This window comes from Arachis duranensis, chromosome 8 (assembly GCF_000817695.3).
Source record: "Arachis duranensis cultivar V14167 chromosome 8, aradu.V14167.gnm2.J7QH, whole genome shotgun sequence".
Taxonomy (NCBI): domain Eukaryota; kingdom Viridiplantae; phylum Streptophyta; class Magnoliopsida; order Fabales; family Fabaceae; genus Arachis; species Arachis duranensis.
The window spans coordinates 1,398,031-1,418,808 of record NC_029779.3 but is presented as its reverse complement, the minus strand read 5'-3'; the positions used below and the strand labels follow the sequence as shown (position 1 = coordinate 1,418,808).

At 35.7% G+C, this 20,778-nt stretch overlaps 2 protein-coding genes across 10 annotated transcripts; one reads left to right on the top strand and one right to left on the bottom strand.

The window, feature by feature from the left end:
* The first annotated feature begins 14,924 nt into the window (after positions 1-14,924).
* Positions 14,925-18,040, top strand: LOC107460019 (cysteine proteinase COT44). Of its 9 annotated transcripts, none has more exons than XR_001586398.3 (7): positions 14,925-15,522; positions 15,764-15,999; positions 16,113-16,253; positions 16,342-16,770; positions 16,953-17,016; positions 17,131-17,227; positions 17,778-18,040. XR_001586398.3 is itself a non-coding variant. In XM_016078332.3 (6 exons), the coding sequence occupies exons 1-6, from the start codon at positions 15,051-15,053 to the stop codon at positions 17,837-17,839; spliced, it is 1,404 nt and encodes a 467-aa protein (XP_015933818.1). In that variant the 5' UTR covers positions 14,925-15,050; the 3' UTR covers positions 17,840-18,040. The 9 variants fall into 9 exon arrangements, 4 of the variants coding, with proteins under 4 accessions (XP_015933818.1, XP_015933820.1, XP_020984137.1 ...); XR_002366383.2 differs by having other exon boundaries at positions 17,763-18,040; XR_002366381.2 differs by having other exon boundaries at positions 17,128-17,227.
* Positions 18,041-19,175: 1,135 nt separating this feature from the next.
* On the bottom strand, positions 19,176-20,746 carry LOC107460021 (uncharacterized). The gene is given in 2 exon segments (XM_016078336.3): positions 19,176-19,778; positions 19,780-20,746. Coding segments are annotated over 2 exon segments (819 nt in total). The 5' UTR covers positions 20,223-20,746; the 3' UTR covers positions 19,176-19,402.
* Between the last annotated feature and the right edge of the window lie 32 nt (positions 20,747-20,778).

Here is a 20,778-nt window from a genome sequence, read left to right as displayed (position 1 = left end):
CTTGGGTTGTGTCTCGAGCCACTGACTAGCCCGGTCTCTCATAGCAAACGTAAAAAGCAACAACCAGTAAATATCAGCATGAACTCTATTGGTCTTGACTGTATCATAGATTCTCAGAAAATTGGAGATGAACAAGTTGGGGTCTTCTTGAGGACTCCCACTAAACTAGCAATTTTGCTGAACCAAGGTAATCAGTTGAGATTTCAGCTCAAAATTATTGGCATTCACAACCAGTGACACAATGCTTCCCACGCAATTCCCATGATTAGGGTTGATGTACGACACCAGAGTTCTTCTTACTGGCGGAGCATTGTTAGGATTGTTGACAACAAGATGATCATTATTCTCTGCCATTCTGACTTCAATTTCCTCTTCAGATTCATCCCTAGGACCTTCTGCAATTCTCTGAGCTCTAGCTTGTTGCCTTTGTCTCCTAAAAGTTCTTCCAATCTCGAGATCATAGTCAAGAAGAGGTTATTTTTCCCTGTTTTCCTGCATAAACACGGAAAAAAAGATAAATTGGGATTCGCTACGTCAGAATGAAGAGAATTCCCAGTGAGGCAAACAAAATAAAAGAAAATAAAATAAAAGGTAATTAGTGAAAATTAAGCAAAAAAGAAAAAGTCTAATCTAGGTAATCAATCAACGAGTAGTTGTTAATCACTATCAATCTCCGGCATCGATGCCAAAATCTTGATGCGGGTTTTCAAACCACAAACTACCGTCAAGTGCACTGGATTGTATCAAGTAACACCATGGGAGTGATTTATCATTTTCACGAGGATTAACGGATTAAGCAAGCAATAATCGATTGATTATTCTAGTCAGACAATCAAAATTTAGAGTTTCAATAGCAAAAAGCATAAAACAGTGAATTAAGTAAATCAAACAGTAATTGTGTGAGAAGATAATATGAGAGAGGTATTTAGATTTTCGAATTAACATTCAAATTCATCTACTTGATTATGCAAAGATACAATTCACGGCAAACACTAGGTAATTGAACTCCAATTCCTTGGTAATTCAACTTTTTCTAACCTAATCAACCGTCAATTCCTTGATCAATCAATTATGCTAAAAGGTAAAGTACAATCTCTGGTATATAAGCCACACAATTCTTAAGAATCCAAAAGAAATCTGATTATATTTCACGTATCAAATTAATTCTGGATAATTGAAGAATTATGAGAAAATAGTTTCTAGCCTAATCCCAATGATTTTAAATTTTTCAATATTCAGAGGAAATTAATTCAGAGAATAGATATTTTCCAATACACTCTAATCCTTAAGATGAAGAACAAAACTTAACTTAAATAACAATCAGTGCATTAATCAAAATAAAAGAACAATAGTATTAATCTATCAAAATAAATAGAGCTCCTAACCTTAACAATGGATGTTTAGTTGCTCATGGTGTAGCAAAAATTCTAATAGTGTAAAAAGTAAAAACTTTGTAAAAGTGGAAAAAAGAGAGAGTCCCCGCAGCACAAATCTCTCCTCCTTTTATAGTTCCAATAGTAATTAATTTAGAAATTAAAACCTAATCATATCTTTTTTTATTTTCTATTTGAATTTAAATCAAATATAATAACTTTCGTGTTGATTGTATGACGGACGTGGGGACCACTCTTTGATGCGCTGCCGGCGCTAAACGTTGGGTTGGTGGCGTTTAGGGTCACCCTTCCTGAAAGGCATTGCAAGGCTTTTTCAAGCGGCGCTAAACGTCGGTGGTGTGGCATTTAGCACCAATTGTCTCGAGAGCAAATGGCTTGGAGTCTTGGTTCGGCGCTAAACGCCGGGAGAGTGGCGTTTAGCGCCACAGTGGCGGAGAGGAATGGTTAGGTTTTAAGGTTCAGCGCTAAACGCCGGTGATGTGGCATTTAGTGTCACAGTGGCAAGGGCAACTTCTCTTGCTTTTCTTTTTCATGAATTATGCCAAATCTTCATCAAATACTACCTGAAATGATCAAAAGACCACAAAATCTCAAAATAACATCGGTTAAGGCATCAAGCACCTAATTCCTCTAGAAAATCCACAAATCACCATGCAAATCATGAAGAAAAGATACTTATGATGCTGACGCATCATGCATGCGACAGCAACGGCTAAAGGTAGAGCAACGCCAGCATTATCAATGGCAGTGGTAAAACCGTGGTAGAAACAAAACAGAACAAGCAACTACTCACCAGGCTAGAACGGTGGTGAAACAGAATTGAGAGAGGTGAAAAGCAATTCCTACGGTGTTTTCAAAGGGCAAGGGCAGCGACGGAAAGCTCCAGTGAAGGAAGAATAGAAGATAGAGCACGGTCGGGTAGGACGGCAGTAGCTTTCCAACGAGCTCTTCCCCAACGGTGACATAGCAGCTCAGTGCCGATGGTGACGAAAAGAGCTCCTCTCCCTTCACCACATCTCTTTCTCTCTATTCGATATTCATGCCTGTAGCCGCAACAACAATAAAGTGGCTCGACGATTACAGAAGCATCTAGCTCCAACCGCAATGCCTTTTCTCTTTGTCGACAGTCACTCCTCTACTGCGATGGTGAGTGTCTCGACGGCAACAGCAAGAACTCCAATCGGTGATGACTCTGACGGCAACGGCGGCGTTGCGACTTGGCGGCGACAGAAATGCCCCTTCCTTCTTATCCCCTGAGACATCTTCTTCTTCTTCTTCTTCTCTCTCTCTCTCTCTCCCTCTATCTATCTATCTATCTATCTATCCTTCTCGTGTGCATCACACTCTCTCTCACTCCACTGGCTCTTCTCAAGCACGGCAACGGCGGTGGCAGTGACTTCCACTGATACCACCTTTCTCTTTTCCTCTTATCTTCTTCCTTCCTCCTCCGCTCCCCCTTTCTCCGATTCTGTCTTTTTTTCTCCTTCGGTTAGTGTGTGTGTGGTGGCTGAAAAATATGTGAGGGAGTGTGTGTGTGTGTTAATCTGGGAATTAGGGTTAGGTTAGGAGAAAGGATAAGGGTAATGTAAAAATTTTGATAAAATTTGAAGATAAAATAGTAATTAAAAACCAAATATATTCCAATATAATTATTTTAAAAATATTATTTTTTATCAACTTGCTAATTAGTTTTAAATAAGTACTCTAATTTAAAATTAGAGATAATCTAATTAATTTTCTTTTAGTTCATAAAATTAAAGTATTAAATCCTAAATCTCAATTATTCAAATTAAATCAAATCTTCATTGTTTTCAATTTACTACTCTTAAATTTTAAATATTAGAAAATACCTAATTATTATGAAATTTATATGAGTCCAAAATAAATTTTAAACTCAAAATATCATAAATTTGATTTAATTACTTTTAATAAAATATTTTTTAAAAAATAAAATCTTAAAAAATATAATAAATCGTAAATAACTTATGATTTTAATTTTTAAAAATTTGCGGTCTTACAAAGAAAAGAGAAGAAGATGAAGGATAAGAGAGGAATAGGAAGAAAAAAAGAGAGGTTGTTTGGTGATGGTAGTGCGGCAGTGATAATGGTGATGGTGAAGCTCGATGATGATGGTGATGGAAATAATTTTAACTGGCCGAAGAGAAAGAAGAAGAAGAGGAAAAAAAGAAGAAAATGAGAATTTTTTATTATTATTATTTTTTTGCATAGAAAAATTTTTAGTGCTTATAATTATTTAGGGTTAACATCTGTCACTCAATTAACGTATCAGACTCAACATGACATGTTAGATAAATAATTATTTATAAAACAGAAAATCTCCACATACAAGTCTTTTTCCTATATAAGTCTTACAAGTCCTCAATATCTCTTATCCCTAAAACGCGCTTCTCTTTGGACGTATGGTTCACGCGCCTGCTTAACAGATTTTTCAATCAATCAACGCGCAAATATATAACTTTCTTTTTCAAAAGGATTTCGTTTCCTTTTTCCGATTTCTTCTGCATTTCCTTCCCTTCACTCTTCGACCTCTTTCGAGCGTTTCTCAGTGCCTTCTCCTTCGTGTTTTACCTGTGTTTCTCTCTGCCTTACGTACTTCAGATTTTTGTCTCATTTTGCGTTTGAAGATAATGGATGATTCAACTTCAGATTCTCAGGTGAACCAGAGCGAAGTAGATTTTGAAACTAAATCCAATGAAATTTCTGAGGTGTGATTTAGTTTTAGTTAGTAATTGAATTTGAATTTGAATCTGATTAGTAGTTTTTTGATTGTGTAGCTGAATAACATGTGAACCTTGCCTGTGATATTTGCTGTTTGTTCTTCCTTATTTGAATTGAATCTAATGCACTAGTTCTCCTTAGAATTAAAATCATTTTGTTCATTTTATATCAGATATTCGGGTGTAGATCAGTAATATTTGGGTGCATTTAAGGAAATTTTGGGTGCATCTACAGTTTATTATTTTTGTTGAAATGTTTTAGTTTCTATTTTAATATAGTTTATTTTTGCATACCTTCTGTGCAGTTGATGACCAGTTTGTCCCCAATGTTGGAATGACTTTTAAAACCCTTGATGATGCTGCAAAATTCTACAGGGATTATTCAAAGGTTGCAAGTTTTTCTACAAGAGTTTGGTGTACAAATAAGAAGGAAAACGAAATTATGAATCAATTGATTACATGTACTAGAGAGGGAAAATGAAAATAAAAAATATCTCCGACCGAAAAGACAAATCCCTCAGCTGGTTTAAATTGTCCTACAATAATTTATATACACGTATTGAAGGATGTTGGTATTTGGATCATTTCGAAGGTCGTGTTGCATCATTCACATCCTTGCTGTCCAGATCAAGTACAGATGCTCCAACAGCACAGGGAACTAAGCATGTCCGTGCGTCGTACAATAGAGAATAACGAGGAAGCTGGTATCAGACCTAGCAAAACTTTTCAATCATTTGTTGCAACAGCCGAGGGTCACCGCGAGTTAAATTTTATTGAAAAAGACGTGAAGAATTACATCACTAGAGAAGTGCGGAATGTTTTGGAACAAAAGGATGCAAAAGAATTCAGAAAATACTTATTAAGAATGAAAGAGAAGAATCAGAATTTCTTTTTCGAGCTCGAACTCAAGGACGATCAGTCCATTAAGCTTGCTTTTTGGGTAGATGCAAGGAGCATAGTTGCCTTTGAGTATTTTGGAGATGTTATTTTATTTGACACCACCTACAATACAAACAGGTAACATGGTGTTCTGGTTTATCATGCTGAATTTATGTTGTTTTATGAATCTGCTGCAGAGGTGTATATTGGCATTTTTTGGGTGCATAGAATCATTATTTGGGTGCATTTTGTTGATTATAATTCTGTTTTGCGGTAATCTGTTTCAGGTATAATCTGGTTTGTGGTTCTTTTGTTGGGGTGAATCACCACGGTCAGTCAACACTTCTTGGATGTGCTTTGATGAAAAATGAAGATATTGAATCATTCAAATGGTTATTTTAATGTTGGCTTCGTTGCATGGGAGGAAATGCTCCGAAAGGAATACTCACCGATCAATGTGCATCGATGCAAAGGGCTATCGAGGCTTGTATGCCCACAATAATTCACCGTTGGTATATTTGGCACATCATAAAGAAGATTCCAAGTAAATTAAATGGATACAATGGACATACAGAAATCCAACAAAAAATGAGCCAAGTTGTTTGGAACTCTCATACCAAAGAATCATTTGATAAGATTTGGGATGATTTTCTGTTGAAGTATGGTCTTGGGGACAACAAGTGGCTTTCAGGTAATGACGTTTAAAATCTGCAGCAAAGATGCAAATTGCATATTTTTGGGTGCATTATAGTCTGATTTGGGTGTATTTTGCAGATCTTTATAAAGACCGTCATATATGGATTCCAATTTATCTGGATTACCACTTCTGGGCCGGGATGAGATGCACACAAAGGAGCGAGAGCATGCATTCATTTTTTTAATAAGTTCATTACTCGAAACAACTCGCTTATCCAATTTGTCAAACAATACGATATTTGCCTCAGAAGCAGGGAACAAACAGAGAGAGAATCGGATGCTGCAGATTTTCACACAGTCATACCGTGTGTAACGAAATCCTCTATTGAAGCTCAGTTTCAACATGTGTACACTCACCAAAAGTTTAGGGAAGTCCAAGTACAATTCAGAGAGAAGGTGAATTGCATCACAAGATTAACGAACTCCGCTCTAGGCTATTCAGTATACGAAGTTGGAGAACAAGTTTTCAGCTCAATATTCAATAAGTTTGTGGTTACTTACGACTCAGTAGCAGCCCAAGTGAAATGCCAATGTTTATTATTCGAGTCAAGAGGGATATTGTGCCGTCACGTACTAAGTGTTTTAAGCTTTGAATGAGTAACCCAAGTGCCACTGAGATATATATTGGAACGATGGAGCAAGAAGGTAAAGAGGCGATACACACACATCAAGAGCAGTCACGACGAGCCACTGTTGGAGCCAAGAAGTAAGGGGTTTGACGAATTGGTGTTTCGTTCGCAAAATATTTACGAATTTGCATCAGAATTGGAGGAGCTAACTGCCATTCTGCATCGTACCTATGATAAAGTCATGGTTGCGATGGAAGAACTGAAAGCCAAAAGGAATGGGACATGTTCTTTATCTCACGAAGATGCCAACTTGGAATCCGTTAACGAGCTTCAAAGCCCTCCAAGGGTTCGAACAAGACGACATCCAAAAAATAGGCTAGGTTCAAAGTTGGACAAACAGATTGCAAATGCCTCAAAAAAGAAGAAAACGAAAGCTTTAAACAAGGTAAAAGTGATGTTCTTTAAATATGTGGTGATTGAGTTTAATTTTCTTGTTAATAGTTTTGCTAATATGTGAGTTTATTATTTTCAGTTAAACCCTTTGATGCTGCATCAGTGGTGCGTCAAAATTCTAACCAATATCACGGACATGTTATGAATTATCAGTTCAGCGAACCAGCAGCAGCGGATAGTTTTTTGGGTGTATAGTTATAGAGTATGGGTGTAAAGCTCAGTTTTTTGGGTATTTTTTTGAATTTTCTTGTGTTTGACATTTTACATTTATATATTTTCAGATGTTGCTGTTTATGTTACAAATTATTGTTTTGTTTAGTTTTTATGGTTAGGGTTTTAGGGTTTAGGATTTATGGTTTAGGGTTTAAGGGTTTAAGGGTTTAGGATTTAGGGTTTAGGGTTTAGGTTTTAGGGTTTAGGGTTTAGGGGTTTAGGTATTTAGGATATATAGTTGGGTTTATACAGGTTATATTTGGGTGCTTAATTAAGATTTAGGGTATAGGGTTTAAGGTTTAGGGTTTAGGTTTTAGGATTTAGGATTTAGGATTTTGGGTTTAGGGTTTTGGGTTTAGGGTTTAAGGTTTAAGGTTTAGGGTTTAGGTGTTTAGGTATTTAGGATATATATTTGGGTTTATACGGGTTATATTTGGGTGCATAATTAAGGTTTAGGGTTTAGGGTTTAGGGTTTAGGGTTTAGGGTTTAAGGGTTTAGTGGTTTAGAGTTTTAGGGTTTAGTGTTTTAGGATTTAGGGTTTAGAGTTTATGATTTAGGATTTAGGGGTTTAGGGTTTAGGATTTAGGGTTGAAGGGTTTAGGGTTTAGGGATTTAGGGTACATATTTGAGTGTATACGGGTTATATTTAGGTGCATAATTAAAGTAATTAGGTGTATTAGTTGGTTTGGTATTATTTTCTTTTATTTTTTATGTACCTGTAATTTACAGTTTTTGAATACAACACAGACAGTTTATTTATGCAAACAAATTTTATAATCTAAATGAGGATTTTGTTAGTGTGTAGATATGTTATTCCTTCTATATGTATAGAAACCACGTGCCATGTATAGAAATAGGGCAGTTGGACAATATAGAAATGTGTGTTGAGGAGCAACTTTATGAAAACTGTAAAAAGCTGTGATTTAAAAAAAACTTGGCCCCACATGTTTTTGTGATCAAGCGTTAATGAAAGATGTGACAAAGCACTAATAACTAAAATTAAAAAATAATTTTTTATGCAAATTTTTTTGTTGGAAGAGCATAAATTGTGACTGTGAGAAAAATTAAATCTCTTCCCTAAATTAGGCTTAATAGGAGGCCCATAAAAACAAATAAACCCACATCTTTTGAAACAAATTTAACTTAGGAGGAAAAAAAATCCTATTATCTCCTTTACTCAAAATCAATAGTAGCCCTAGCAGCCCATTCACTCACAATATAATAATAATAATGTCATATTATTATTATTATTATTATTATTATTATTATTATTAAAATGGTTAAAAATATATTCGATTGATAATTAGTTAAATAATGTATTAAATATTAATTTTGTATAACTATAATAGAGATATTTTTTAAATTAGTATAATTATGCATTATTACTTATATGTTAATTATAGTATAATTATAATAAAAATATTTTTATAAAATAAACTTAGAAAAAAAAATAGTACATACAATTTGGCGAGAAAATGGATTCATGAGGAATCGACACGTCACTTCCATTAAAATATTCTCTTAATACTAATTTTTAATTTCAAAATGTTCATAATTACGTTACAAACACTTATTTTCTTTCAATTTTCCTAAAAGGAATAATTTCAAATATAAATAATATTTATGCCAATGTTATTTTTTTTATTTTTCTGACAAGGTATTTATGTTGGTTCATTTTTTATTCCATTCTAATTTTTTTTTGGCTTTACGTGACCATCATTCCTCAATCATTACAACAAAAAAATCACTTCAATGTTAGCTTCTCTAAATCAACTACAAGAGCCCTCTTTTTAAAACCCATGCATAACGTGTTTTTGTATTTATGCTGCATACAACGAAAATATTTCATCCAAAAATTGCATTATCAAATGCCCACGTTCACAATCATAAGCCAATGAGCCCAACCATGACACTGATAATAATTAATATAATGACATTTTGATTATTATATAAACACCAATTCTTACCTAACTAAACTCACTGCAAAAACACAGTCCTTGTCTCCTGCAAGCACAAATTCCAACGCAGGTGTGGGTCCCATTGCTCAGCATCTTTTGTCCCTAGTGTTACGTGCACATTCTTCTACTTGACAAGTGGCTTCTATACATGTAGAAAAATTTGCCATTCTACACCGTAGCAACACCCTACAAATGAATTATATATTCACACAATTTACAAGTATTCAAAGTATTTCAAAACTACATAAAACTAAAGTCAATCATTGTCACTTTCAATATCATAAGAATCTACTTGACAATATGGGCTTAACAAAGCTTTAGATGGCTTCGACAATCTTATTGTTTCACTTCCCTTGATCGCTACATCTCTATCACGATTCATGTCATAAAAAGAAATTCAGGAAGCAAATTCAATACTGAAGTGGTCGACCTCCGCCTACAGTTTGAATGAATATTATTTGAATTAAATCTGTTAATTTAGAAAAGTAATAGAGAGTTATATAGTTTTAAATATAATTATCTGAGTCTAATTGTCCCACTCATACTTCCCCTTTTTAACATTTTGAGCCTCGATTATTTCAAGCTATTTCATGACATAAATAGCACAATCATAACTGAAAACCAAAAATAATTTAGCAAATTAAAATAGGACAGCAATTAAAAATACAAATTTTCAGAGTGAAAGAATTGTACTTTGTTTTTTGGTCTGAAATGTCAATGTAAGGAGGCTCAATTTCACAATCTTTTCTCTTGAGAGGTACCCTCAGCATATACCCTAATTCTCGAAATCACATACCCTTAAAAACAAAAAACAAAGCCGAATATAAGACAGAATAAGTCTAATAAATCAATAAACCTAAAGAATAACAATATACACCTTACTTTGAATTGAAATGCACCCAAATTTCAAAACGCAAAAAACATAACCAACTTACAATAAATTTATTTAGCTTCATTCTGCCTTTGGAGAGACACGTCTTGTGATAGGGGTAAAGTATATAAAATTTTTTCTTTCTTACATCAGCCACCCATATTCACTAATGATTTGAATAGCAAACAGGTGCAAAAATCTGAAACATCTCCACATTGAATAGTGTTTTAGTTTAATTTATAGATAACCAAAGAATTGTGATAAGAAGTTTTGGAAATAAAAACTTACATATGGATGTGATACTAATTTTTCCGGTCCAAAAAGGGTATAAAAATTGGGTAGTCTTCAACATTAAATGGCTTTTTGGATTTTGACTGTAAGAACTCCCCATTTGGATGATTTCCAATCGCTATGTTCTGCAGCATTTGTGAAACACCCAAAGAAATCTTTTAACGCACCCAAAAGATAACAAAATGCACCCAAATTTTAATATATTACACCTTACCACAATATTAGGTGGGAGACAGTAAATTTCTTCTTGGAATCTTTTAATATTCTGTTGGTTGAGAATCAGGCGCATGACCGTGACAATCTAGAAAAATAAAATAGCCAAATTAATTACATCAATCAATATTGCAGTCACATGTCATAACATAATCATTAATCTTGTTCTAATCTTACGTCAGCTTCAATATATGAAGTAGCTTTTAAGGATGCAAAGTTGACTCTTGACAGCACCAACGGTTGTTGCACGTTCAGTGTGCAAAGTAAATCATACTCATCAGTATTGTCGTCTGTGTATGTCCTGATACGTGTTGCCCAGAAGTAGCATTTTTCTTTCATTTCGGTCGACATTAAATTTTTCCTCACAAGAGTTTCAAATTTGTCAAAAATCTGGCCCACGATTTGCTTTTCAGTTGGCGGAGTTTTACCTTCTGGGAATTCTGGTGTTTTCTTTTCTCCACTCTTTGCAATCTTTTCCACTAGTACATCTAATTCTTCTATAGTATTGTGGTTTCTGGACTTTTTACCACCTGAGCTTCTGCTTGCCCAACACCCTCTTGGATCTGTGTTTCTTTTTGGCTTGAATCAGTCAAGCCAAGGATGAATGATTGCAATGGTAATCCTTTAGGTACATAGGACGCTGTCCTGGCCATCATCAATAGTGCAGCAGCAGTCATTTCAGGGGCTGGATCCCTGCCTGTTGTCATATATCGTACTATAGGAATAAGAATAAATGAATGATATCGAAAATAAATTTCTATTTTGATGAACTTACATTTTAGATGGAGCTGGTGGTATTGTTGGTGTGCTTTTATCAAATTTTTAGGGTTCTGGAGGGCTGTGGGATTAAAGAAAATGAATCAGATTATAAAAAAATCAATTTTAGCTCAATTTTCAGGATATATACCCAAATAAGATAACAATATACCCAAACAATAACGAAATGCACCCAAATACCTCTCTGTTGGTGGGGATGGTTCAAATGGTGGCACAGGGTTTTCTGATGTTGCCTGGGATGAAGGCAGGCATAGTTGAATTGAAACTCTAAACAAGACAAAAATTAAATGTTAAGAAAACCCTTTTAAAATAGATTAGAGGGTTGAAATTTAGTTATGAAACTTACATATCAAACGATTGAGAGGATGGTCGAAAAACGATGATCTGTTGTTGAGCTGGGTCACTCAACGATTCTTCTTCCCCGACTGAACCTGAAATACACCCAAATAAGATAACAATGCACCCAAATAATAACCAAATGCACCATGAAATGCTTTTTTTTTTAGAACTTACATACTTGCAGATTTGTTTTTTTTCCTTGCCATTTTTTCTTGAATAAAACTTTAAAGGGCTCTTTCTTCTAAAAAAATATATACAGAATTAGAAGAATAGGGTAAAAAAAGAATTTAAAAAATGGTATAAGAAAAAGAAATTACATGAAATCCAAATGTTTGTTTACACTGCTTTGCTCCGTTTGTCCTTGAAACAAAGGATCAGTCTCGGTTGCTAAGCTCACCTATGACATTCTAATTACAGAATAAATATCATTCAGTAAATAATACTATTCAGGATATCAAAATTCTATCAATTAACGGAAGATAAATAATCAGCAACCAAAACACCTCAAAAAAGGTAATATGCACCCAAATTCAACATATCCTTGTTGATGTTGTCTTAAAAATCCATCTATTGTTTCAGTTTCAATTTCAGTTCTGACAGTACATTTAAAAGTACATGTTAACAAAATATAGTTTTGATTACATAGTTTAAGATAGGTTTAGAAAGTATCTTACCCATCCTAGGAATGATTTTCTTCTTCTGAAGACGAATCCTCAATTACGTGCTTTCTTTTTGTGGATTGCGTCCTGAAAATAAAAAAATTATGAATCAGACGAATACAACAATATTGATGATGAGATACCGTTGAAGGCAGTTCATACTTTTCGGCCGCAGTGTGAATTTTTTTTGCTTATTTTTTATTTTTTAACTGGCAAGGATTTTTCACTCCTGAAATTAAATGAGAAACCCTGTGTTAATACATTAAATTTTGATAGAAACAGAAAAGAAAGTGATGATAATTTCAGAATCTTACTCATCAGTGGATTCACTTTTGACAAAATCCTCTAAAATCTGCTTCCTCTTTCTAGATTTCATTTTGGAAAGCAAACAATTATTAGGGAAAAACACCCTAAAATTGACAAAATGCACCCAAAAATATTACTTACTTTTTGGCTCCCCTTTTGGGTTGTTTCTTTGTAGGTTCCTCTGAGTCTTCTTCTGACTCAGACTCAGAGGAAACATCAACATCAGTTTCTGATGAATCATTCTTAGAGAAAGAACTTGGTTTCTTTTTTTTCTCTTTTCTTCTTTCTTTTCTTTTTCTTTCATTTCTTTCAATTTTTTTTATTTCTGCCATCTTGACGATGTCCTGAAACAGTAGAAATATTAGTTTACAGCTTCTACATAAATAAAACACATATAAATTAGAGAAGGTATTCTGTTTTCTTACCATATGGCCATCTATCTCTACTCTAATTCTTGTAACCAACTGCTCTCTGTTCCAGTTGCTAATCCATGGCACTGCAGCTTTTTCCTCTCATTTTTCTCCTTTTTTTTGTGAGATGGAAATAGATTATCATCAAGACATAAAGGCACCCGTCGATTGCTTTTTTCTTTTTTAGACGGTAATTCGTTATGCCTTTAATGATAAAATTCAGCACATGGGCTCCCTAGTTGCCCTCTGTTATTTTTTCCATCTCAAAAATTGGAGCTATCTGCACGGGAGATACTTTGGTTATTGTACTTGGCAACAAGAACGTCATCTGAATATAGAGGATGAAAATCCTCTTAAACATCAGTCGATCTTGTTCACTTTCAACATTAATACTCATCATCTCATCGGTCAGCTGCTTTAGAGTCTTATCCTAGAACCTTCTAAAAATGAGTTAGTTCTCTTCAGAGAGATTCTTATAACTCACTTGATCAGGAAATAGATCTCCTACAAAATAGAAAATAATTTATCACTTGAAATGCACCCAAATATTATTCATATGCATCCAAATATCACTCACATGCACCCAAGTATCACTCATGTGCACTCAAATATCACTCACATACATCTGTAATCTGTTACCTGATACATTGAGGTCAAGGACATCCCCAATTGTTTTGGGTTTAACCTTAAAGGAACCATAGCTTGTTTCGAGTATATTTTTTTCCAATTTAAAGGAGTTAGCCAACTACTTTAATAGTTTGTGAGACACATTCATTGGCGGGATGTGCACGAGTCCCCCAAATCCTAATTCACGAACAATCACTTTCTTCGGTTCGATCATCTTTTCAAATTTTTCGCTCAGTAGTCTGGTGACACACTTCAAATCTTTGATTTGCTGTAAACAAAGCAAAATTAGAATCATTTAAATAATCTATATTTGTATTAGGAAAAATTAACTTATTATAAGATATGTATATATTCACTTATGTTGTATTTTTTTTCACCTTGATTTTTAGTTATCATTTTTACTGCAAGAAAAAAAATACTGTCAATAGATAAAAAAGGCACATAAATACCAGAGTTATACACCTAAAAACCAGTCACGTGCACCCAAATACCAGCCACAAACACCCAAATCTAGTCCTATACATATTTTATTTTTACAATTAAACGAAATTAAATGAATTCAAAATCATATTCAACTCAACCAAACAAGTAAAATCATAAATTAAACGAGTTCAGAATGATATTTAAGTTCAAAATGCCACTAGAAGCACCAGTCACATTTCATACTGATATATAAACCCAGAAATGCTCCATACACATTTTATATGTATACAAACCTACTTAAAAGATATCCAAACATTCACAAAATAGAGTTTATATGTATACACCCAAATATCATTTCACTAGAACTACATAAAATAGCGTAAACGACTTGAACAGTTTCATTAGAACAGTAATATGAGATCTAAACCAAGAACAGTGAAACAGAGAGAAAAATACCACGATATAGTACTTCAATTTCGAAATCAGAAACAGAAATGTGAAAAACCTAGAAGAAAAACGAAACAGTACCTTGAATGCTGTTTGTTCCTTCTTTTTGGTGTTTTTTTTATGGAGATTTGAATATTTCCTTCTTGATTTCTTCTACTTTTTGCGACGACTTGGACGGTTTCTTCAGAGCCTTTTTTTTTGTTTTGAACATGGCTTGAATCTCGAGGGTTTGTGTATTGATTGAGGAAGAAGATGAAGAGTTTTTCATTATGAGTGTGCTTTGAAAAAGTGAAATGGTTGAATAACGCGCGTGATTTTTATGTTCGAGTATGGAGAGTGTGGGTGTGCGTCATTTTTGTTGAGTTTGGACAACTTGTATAACTTGTAAGTCAAAAAAACTTATATGTATAGCAGACATGTATTTATAAACCGCTAATACAATTGAACTATCTATTTTTTTTAATAGATAAAGACCTAACTAAAATTTAAAAATAATTAAAATATGCTATATTTCACGAAAAAAAATAGGATCGAACAAATTTTTTACCCTAACTTATAATAAGCAACTAAGCATACTTGGTTTCTTTTTCCTTTTCTCAAAAATTAATAAATGGTTAAAATTCTATAAAATTGGATTGGGTGATTGTTTGTCTGGGACATCGAACGGTGGAAGAAAAAACTTGAATTTGGGGAAGTTGCTGGACTGAGAGTGGATCTTTCATTCATTTCTCATTTTTGTGATTGGTTTACAAAGGTCAGGTCAGAGTTAAGAAGCAGGCTTATAATATGCCTATGGTCCTTTTGCCCCTATTTTTTCGTGAAACCATGGCTTCGCACATCTTCTCCCTTCTTCTTATGTTCTTCTTCGTCACTCTCGTCTCTGCTTCTTCCCCCGACACTTCCCAACTATTCCGGAGCTGGTGTGACCACCACGGCAAGACATACTCCTCCGACGAAGAGAGAAGCTACCGCCTCAAGGTTTTCCTGGACAACTATGACTATGTCCAGCGTCACAACCAGATGGCTAATTCCCCTTATACCCTCTCCCTCAACGCCTTCGCCGATCTTACCCACCAAGAACTCAAGGCCTCTCATCTTGGCGCTCTTTCCTCTTCCTTCCTCAGATTCAAGAATCGTCAAGATCACCAGCCCCGCTATCACAATGACAATGACAATAATATCCTCCGTCAGGTTCCTTCTTCAATTGATTGGAGAAATGAAGGGGCGGTTACTCCCGTCAAAAACCAAGGAAGCTGCGGTACACTACCTCATTTTTCTTTCAATTCATGCTTTCCTGTGGATTCACTAGCTTTTGAATCAATCTTCACTATCACCATCAAACAAAGACTTGTCCTTTTAGTTTTGCTTTATTCCAAAGGAATAAAATTTACAGCTTTTGGGGGAAAGGAAAAGCTTTTCCCCCGCTCTCTTTTAGTACTATGCAGACTTATATATATGTTTGAGAGATTGAGTGATGAGTATATATTACTATTATGTAGGGGCTTGTTGGGCGTTCTCTGCAACAGGAGCTATTGAAGGTATAAATAAGATTGTGACAGGGACCCTTGAAAGCCTTTCTGAACAAGAACTGGTTGATTGTGATAAAAAATACAACAGCGGCTGTGAAGGTGGTCTCATGGACTATGCTTATCAATTTGTGATTGATAACCACGGAATCGACACTGAGAGCGATTATCCATTCCTTGCTCATGATGCCGCTTGCAACAAGAACAAGGTATTTACTCGCTTAAATGTTGAACTGTTGATTGTGCTTGGTAGCCTCTCAAAGTTGTGATTGTGAATTACGTAGCAACTATTTTTTTTCTTTCAATTGATATTGATGAATAGATGAAGAGGCGTGTTGTTACAATTGATGGTTATACTGATGTGCTCCCAAGTAATGAGAAGAAGCTCCTAGAGGCTGTTGCAACCCAGCCTGTAAGTGTAGGCATATGTGGCAGTGCTAGGGCTTTTCAGTTATACTCTCAGGTTGGTCTTGTTGCTCAACAATGTATAATTTTGTTTTGTTAAAAATTGTGTAATTAAATGTTGATCATTTTTTTGTTTTCTGCAATAGGGTATCTTCACCGGACCATGTTCAACTGCTTTGGATCATGCAGTGTTGATTGTAGGGTATGGTTCAGAGAACGGAGTAGATTATTGGATTGTTAAGAACTCGTGGGGAACATCATGGGGAATGAATGGTTACATACACATGGTGCGAAACAACGGTTCTCAAGGGATATGCGGCATCAACATGCTAGCTTCGTATCCAACTAAGACGACGCCTAATCCTCCTCCTCCGCCACCACCAGGTCCTACAAAATGTAATCTGTTTACTTACTGTCCAGCAGCGGAAACCTGTTGCTGCTCATGGCGTGTTCTTGGGTTGTGCTTATCATACAAATGCTGTGGGTTAGACTCTGCTGTGTGCTGTAAGGACAATAGCCATTGTTGCCCTCAGGATTATCCTATTTGTGATATAAGAAACGCTCAATGTCTTAAGGTTTGTATGAACTGCTCTTATTTGTTACCTACTATACTACCACTCTTGTGCAAACTCTCATGCTCTAATCATATCTAAGTTATGCTATTAACAAGTTTTAAGATCAATCATGTTAGTTGATTATTATGTTTTCTTGGCTGCAAATTTTGATTTATGCTTACTAACTGTCTGTATGCTTCCAGAGAGTTTCGAATGGGACAACAACGATGGCATATGAGAACAAAGACTCTATCCGTAGGTCAAGAGGTTGGAGCTCTGGTTAAGGGTTAATGTTCTATGTCATCCATTTGTATCATTAAGTCATTTTAGTTCCTATCTTGTTTGTATCTAAGGAGTCATTATTGTTATACTATGTAGCAGATTTTTAGGGCTTGGAAGGAAACACAATTATTTTACAAATGGATGATATGGATATAGCTATTGCTTTCCCAATCTGAATGTAATACTGGATAAAGTAGTAAGTACATCATCGTATGTTTGGAGCCTTCAGTTTTATTAGCCTATTATATTCTTTTATGTCAATTCCGAAAATGAAAAGATATCTGAATAACTTGCTTCCCAAGTTGCTGGGGCTATCTTCTCTTGGTTAGCCATTCGGCCCCTTTTCATTAAGCTGAGTTCTAGTTGGAAGGTTATCGCGGGCTTCCCTACGCCAGAAACGCCATTCACTCTAGGGGAAGTGGAATACCTAGCTTCCACTGCTTCCTTCCATAGTTTAACACCTTTAGACTGTGTGAATTGGATTTTAGGCATAATTACTTGTGATCCGTTATACAAGCTATAACTCAGCTTAATCCGTTATACATGATGAGAATGACTTGGTTTTATTTGCTTTAATTTTGAGTTTGTAAGTGACAAGTTTAATGATTATCATGACTAAATTATCAAATGGTCATAACATCAATGTAATTATAATTTAATCTCTATATAAATTATTTTTTATCTCCTAATTTTACTATTCTGATATACTTCTCATACTAACTTGAGCGTAGAATTATCTTTTGCAGGTATCTACCCTTGGTGTTATTTTTCTTGCCGAAGTATAAGAGACAAACTCGATTCCCTCTAAGACGAGATATACCTCGGAGCTCTTACCATATAAGAACAACTTGGATAAATTAAAGCAATTGTTCTTCGTCTTGGTGAAAATACATGCAGGGAGGTAATTCTTGTGAGTATAAGACATTATACTTGCCCTTACAATCCCTTTTAATTGGTAATATGTCATAACTCATACAGTAAACTAAATGCAAGTTGCCAAAATTCTGTATGTTCTAGACTTCTGTTGATTGCCAAAATTTACTCTCGCTGGACGGCAAAGCCGTTAATAACCTTTTCTTCCAAACAAATCATGCTAATATCGTTAATAGTTAGTTGTTAACTTAATGATTTGTTTCCTAACAAAAAAAATTCTTTATGTAATTGATCTTTCATCTTACTCCCTTTGTCCCTATTTGTTTTGGCCTTTGCCAAATGTGCTGTGACTAAAATCTCTGAAGCAAATATATTAAAATAATTAAATAAGTAATCCATTGAGCATATGGGTGAAGAGATTGCAAAGCGAAGAGCATTATTACTAATACAGCTCAATCACAGAAATTAACATGAAGGATTTAAGAATTATCATTTCATTTATTTAAGGTCAACTATTACAGAGGGTATTCAACTATAACGCAAACAATAACCTTAAAACCATCCTTAGACTTTTAGCAACTTTGCAACAACACTCAGTAGCCAATAATGTTTGCAAGAAGTCATACAAGGTTAACCAGGAAGAACATTTATATCGGCATACATACGGGGATTATGTGTTTGATAAACAACTAAAATCAATGATGAATCCATGAAGCAATGTAACCAAAAAGATTATGAAAATTGCCAATAGCAGTTATTTCCTTCGCATATTTCAACAATCAACATTGTTTTCGAGACTTGTTACAAGCTAACATGACAGATTGCTACTACCAGAGTCACCTATAATATAGTAACTGATGTGGCAGTTGCTAACAAGCAGTAGTCCTATTTGGCTATATACATCAGCAGCAAACTACTCTAAAAGATAATCTAATGCTGTCAGTTTCAGATAGCAATATTAACGCCAGATAGCTGATTCAAAATTAACCGGATGGTAAAGATAATCCCATTAGCCTGTAGCTGTACAGTTGCTAAATTGATTTAATAACTCTTGCCTGTGATGAAATCCCATTATGGTTTCAAGTATTAGTTTCTTGTTATTTAACACTATTGTTAGCATGTCTTAATTACAAACAAGAAGAACTAGTGTAGTTTTATATCATACGTCTCATTGATTTTCCTCCTCCTTTGGTTCATACAAATACAATAATTGTATTTATTATTCTGTTTAACATGCATCACAAAATCAAAACAACTCTAAGGCAGAATGGTTAAGGATATAAAGGAAAGGAAAAATATAACCAAAAAAAATTTACAGATTTTTCCAATAGGTTCATGGTGGTGTTGGTTTCAGAGCAAAACAGAACATATGCAATAATAGCTTGGCGTTTTGCCCTTTGCAGCCAATATATATAAGGAGAGAAAGAGAATATTCTAACTATAATTAATCACACTCCTTGTTTAACTAAAGAACTAACTTGTTTAAGACTATGCGATCTCAAGAGGAAGAGGAAGAAGAAGGGAAGACATCTTTGACCGCAGAAGCAGCAGTGAGGTAGTTGAGTGTGTTCCTCAGTGTCTCCTTCTCCCTCTTCAACCTCGCCGCCGTGTCCTCCAATTCCAGCAAAGCCTGCTGCTCTCTGGGTGCGCCCTCGAAGGTGCTCCCAACGAAGAACGAAAACGGCGTCGGAAACAGGTTCCTTCTCAAATCCCCAACCTCCTTCTCAGGCTTCCCGCCCAACCGATTCGACAATCGAATTACGTCCTTCATGTAAGTCTCCACCTCGCCGGCAAGCCCCTCCAGGTCAAGGTCCTCCGACGCCGACGAAGGCCTGTCCTCCAGCCACGTCACCTCCGCCACCAAATAGGGCTTGGTCATCGACGAGGCGCTCGTGCTTTATGACCTCGCCGACGCAGCCGACTTCGGCGGTGCCGGAGACGGCGTCCGTGTAGATAACTCCGAAGCGGAGATCGGTGTGGAGGAGAGTGTGCATCATGATGCGGTAGCGGAACTCGAAGATCTGAAGAGGGAGGATGGCACCGGGGAATAGGACGAGTGGGAGAGGGAAGAGTGGGAGCTCGACGACGTCGTCGGACTTGGGGGAGTTGGTGTGGTGCTTCTCGGAGAAGGAGGAGGCAGAGCAGCGGAGAAGAGAGAGGAGTTTGCGGCGGCGGCGGTTGGCGACATGGAGGTGGTGCGGTTTTGGTGGGAAGTTAGGGTTGTTGCAGTAACGGAATGAAGAGAGTGGTGCGTTGGGGTTTAAGGAGGGGTTGTTTGACGAAGAAGAAGGTGAAGGGATGAAGTGTAGGAATGCCATGTTCGGCTCTTCCTTGTTTTTCCAAATTGGACTTTTGGAATAAAGGAATAAATGAAGGATAATTGATTGGCGTTAGTTAATCGAATGGCCTATGTGGTTAGCATTGCTTGTTCTTGTTGCCACATAACCATTTCCATTCCAATCCAGTCCACCGCACCCCCTCTGGCTTAGTGATTGATTAGTGTGATAAATGTCTGTAATTACTAATTACTAGTCAGGCGACACTGTTGCGCATTGCACTTCGTTCTAGTGCTTCTCATCTCTGGAAATAAAAATAAAAAAAAAATATCCAGTTGACTGTTGAGAGCAGAGTAGATAGATTTCCCAAAATCTGGTGGTTTAAGCGGAAGCCTCACTTTGTGTGGATGGGATAATCGCCTCCGTGTGGTTCTGCATATTCCACGTGGGAATCCCCACTCGTCACTTTCAGAATTATTTATATTTGGGCTACGTTGGAGGCTAGAAGGCCCAAAACAAACCAAGAGAAAATTGCAACACGACAGTACACTAATCATGGGCTATGAACTGAATGTTTACTCATGGACATATACCTCTT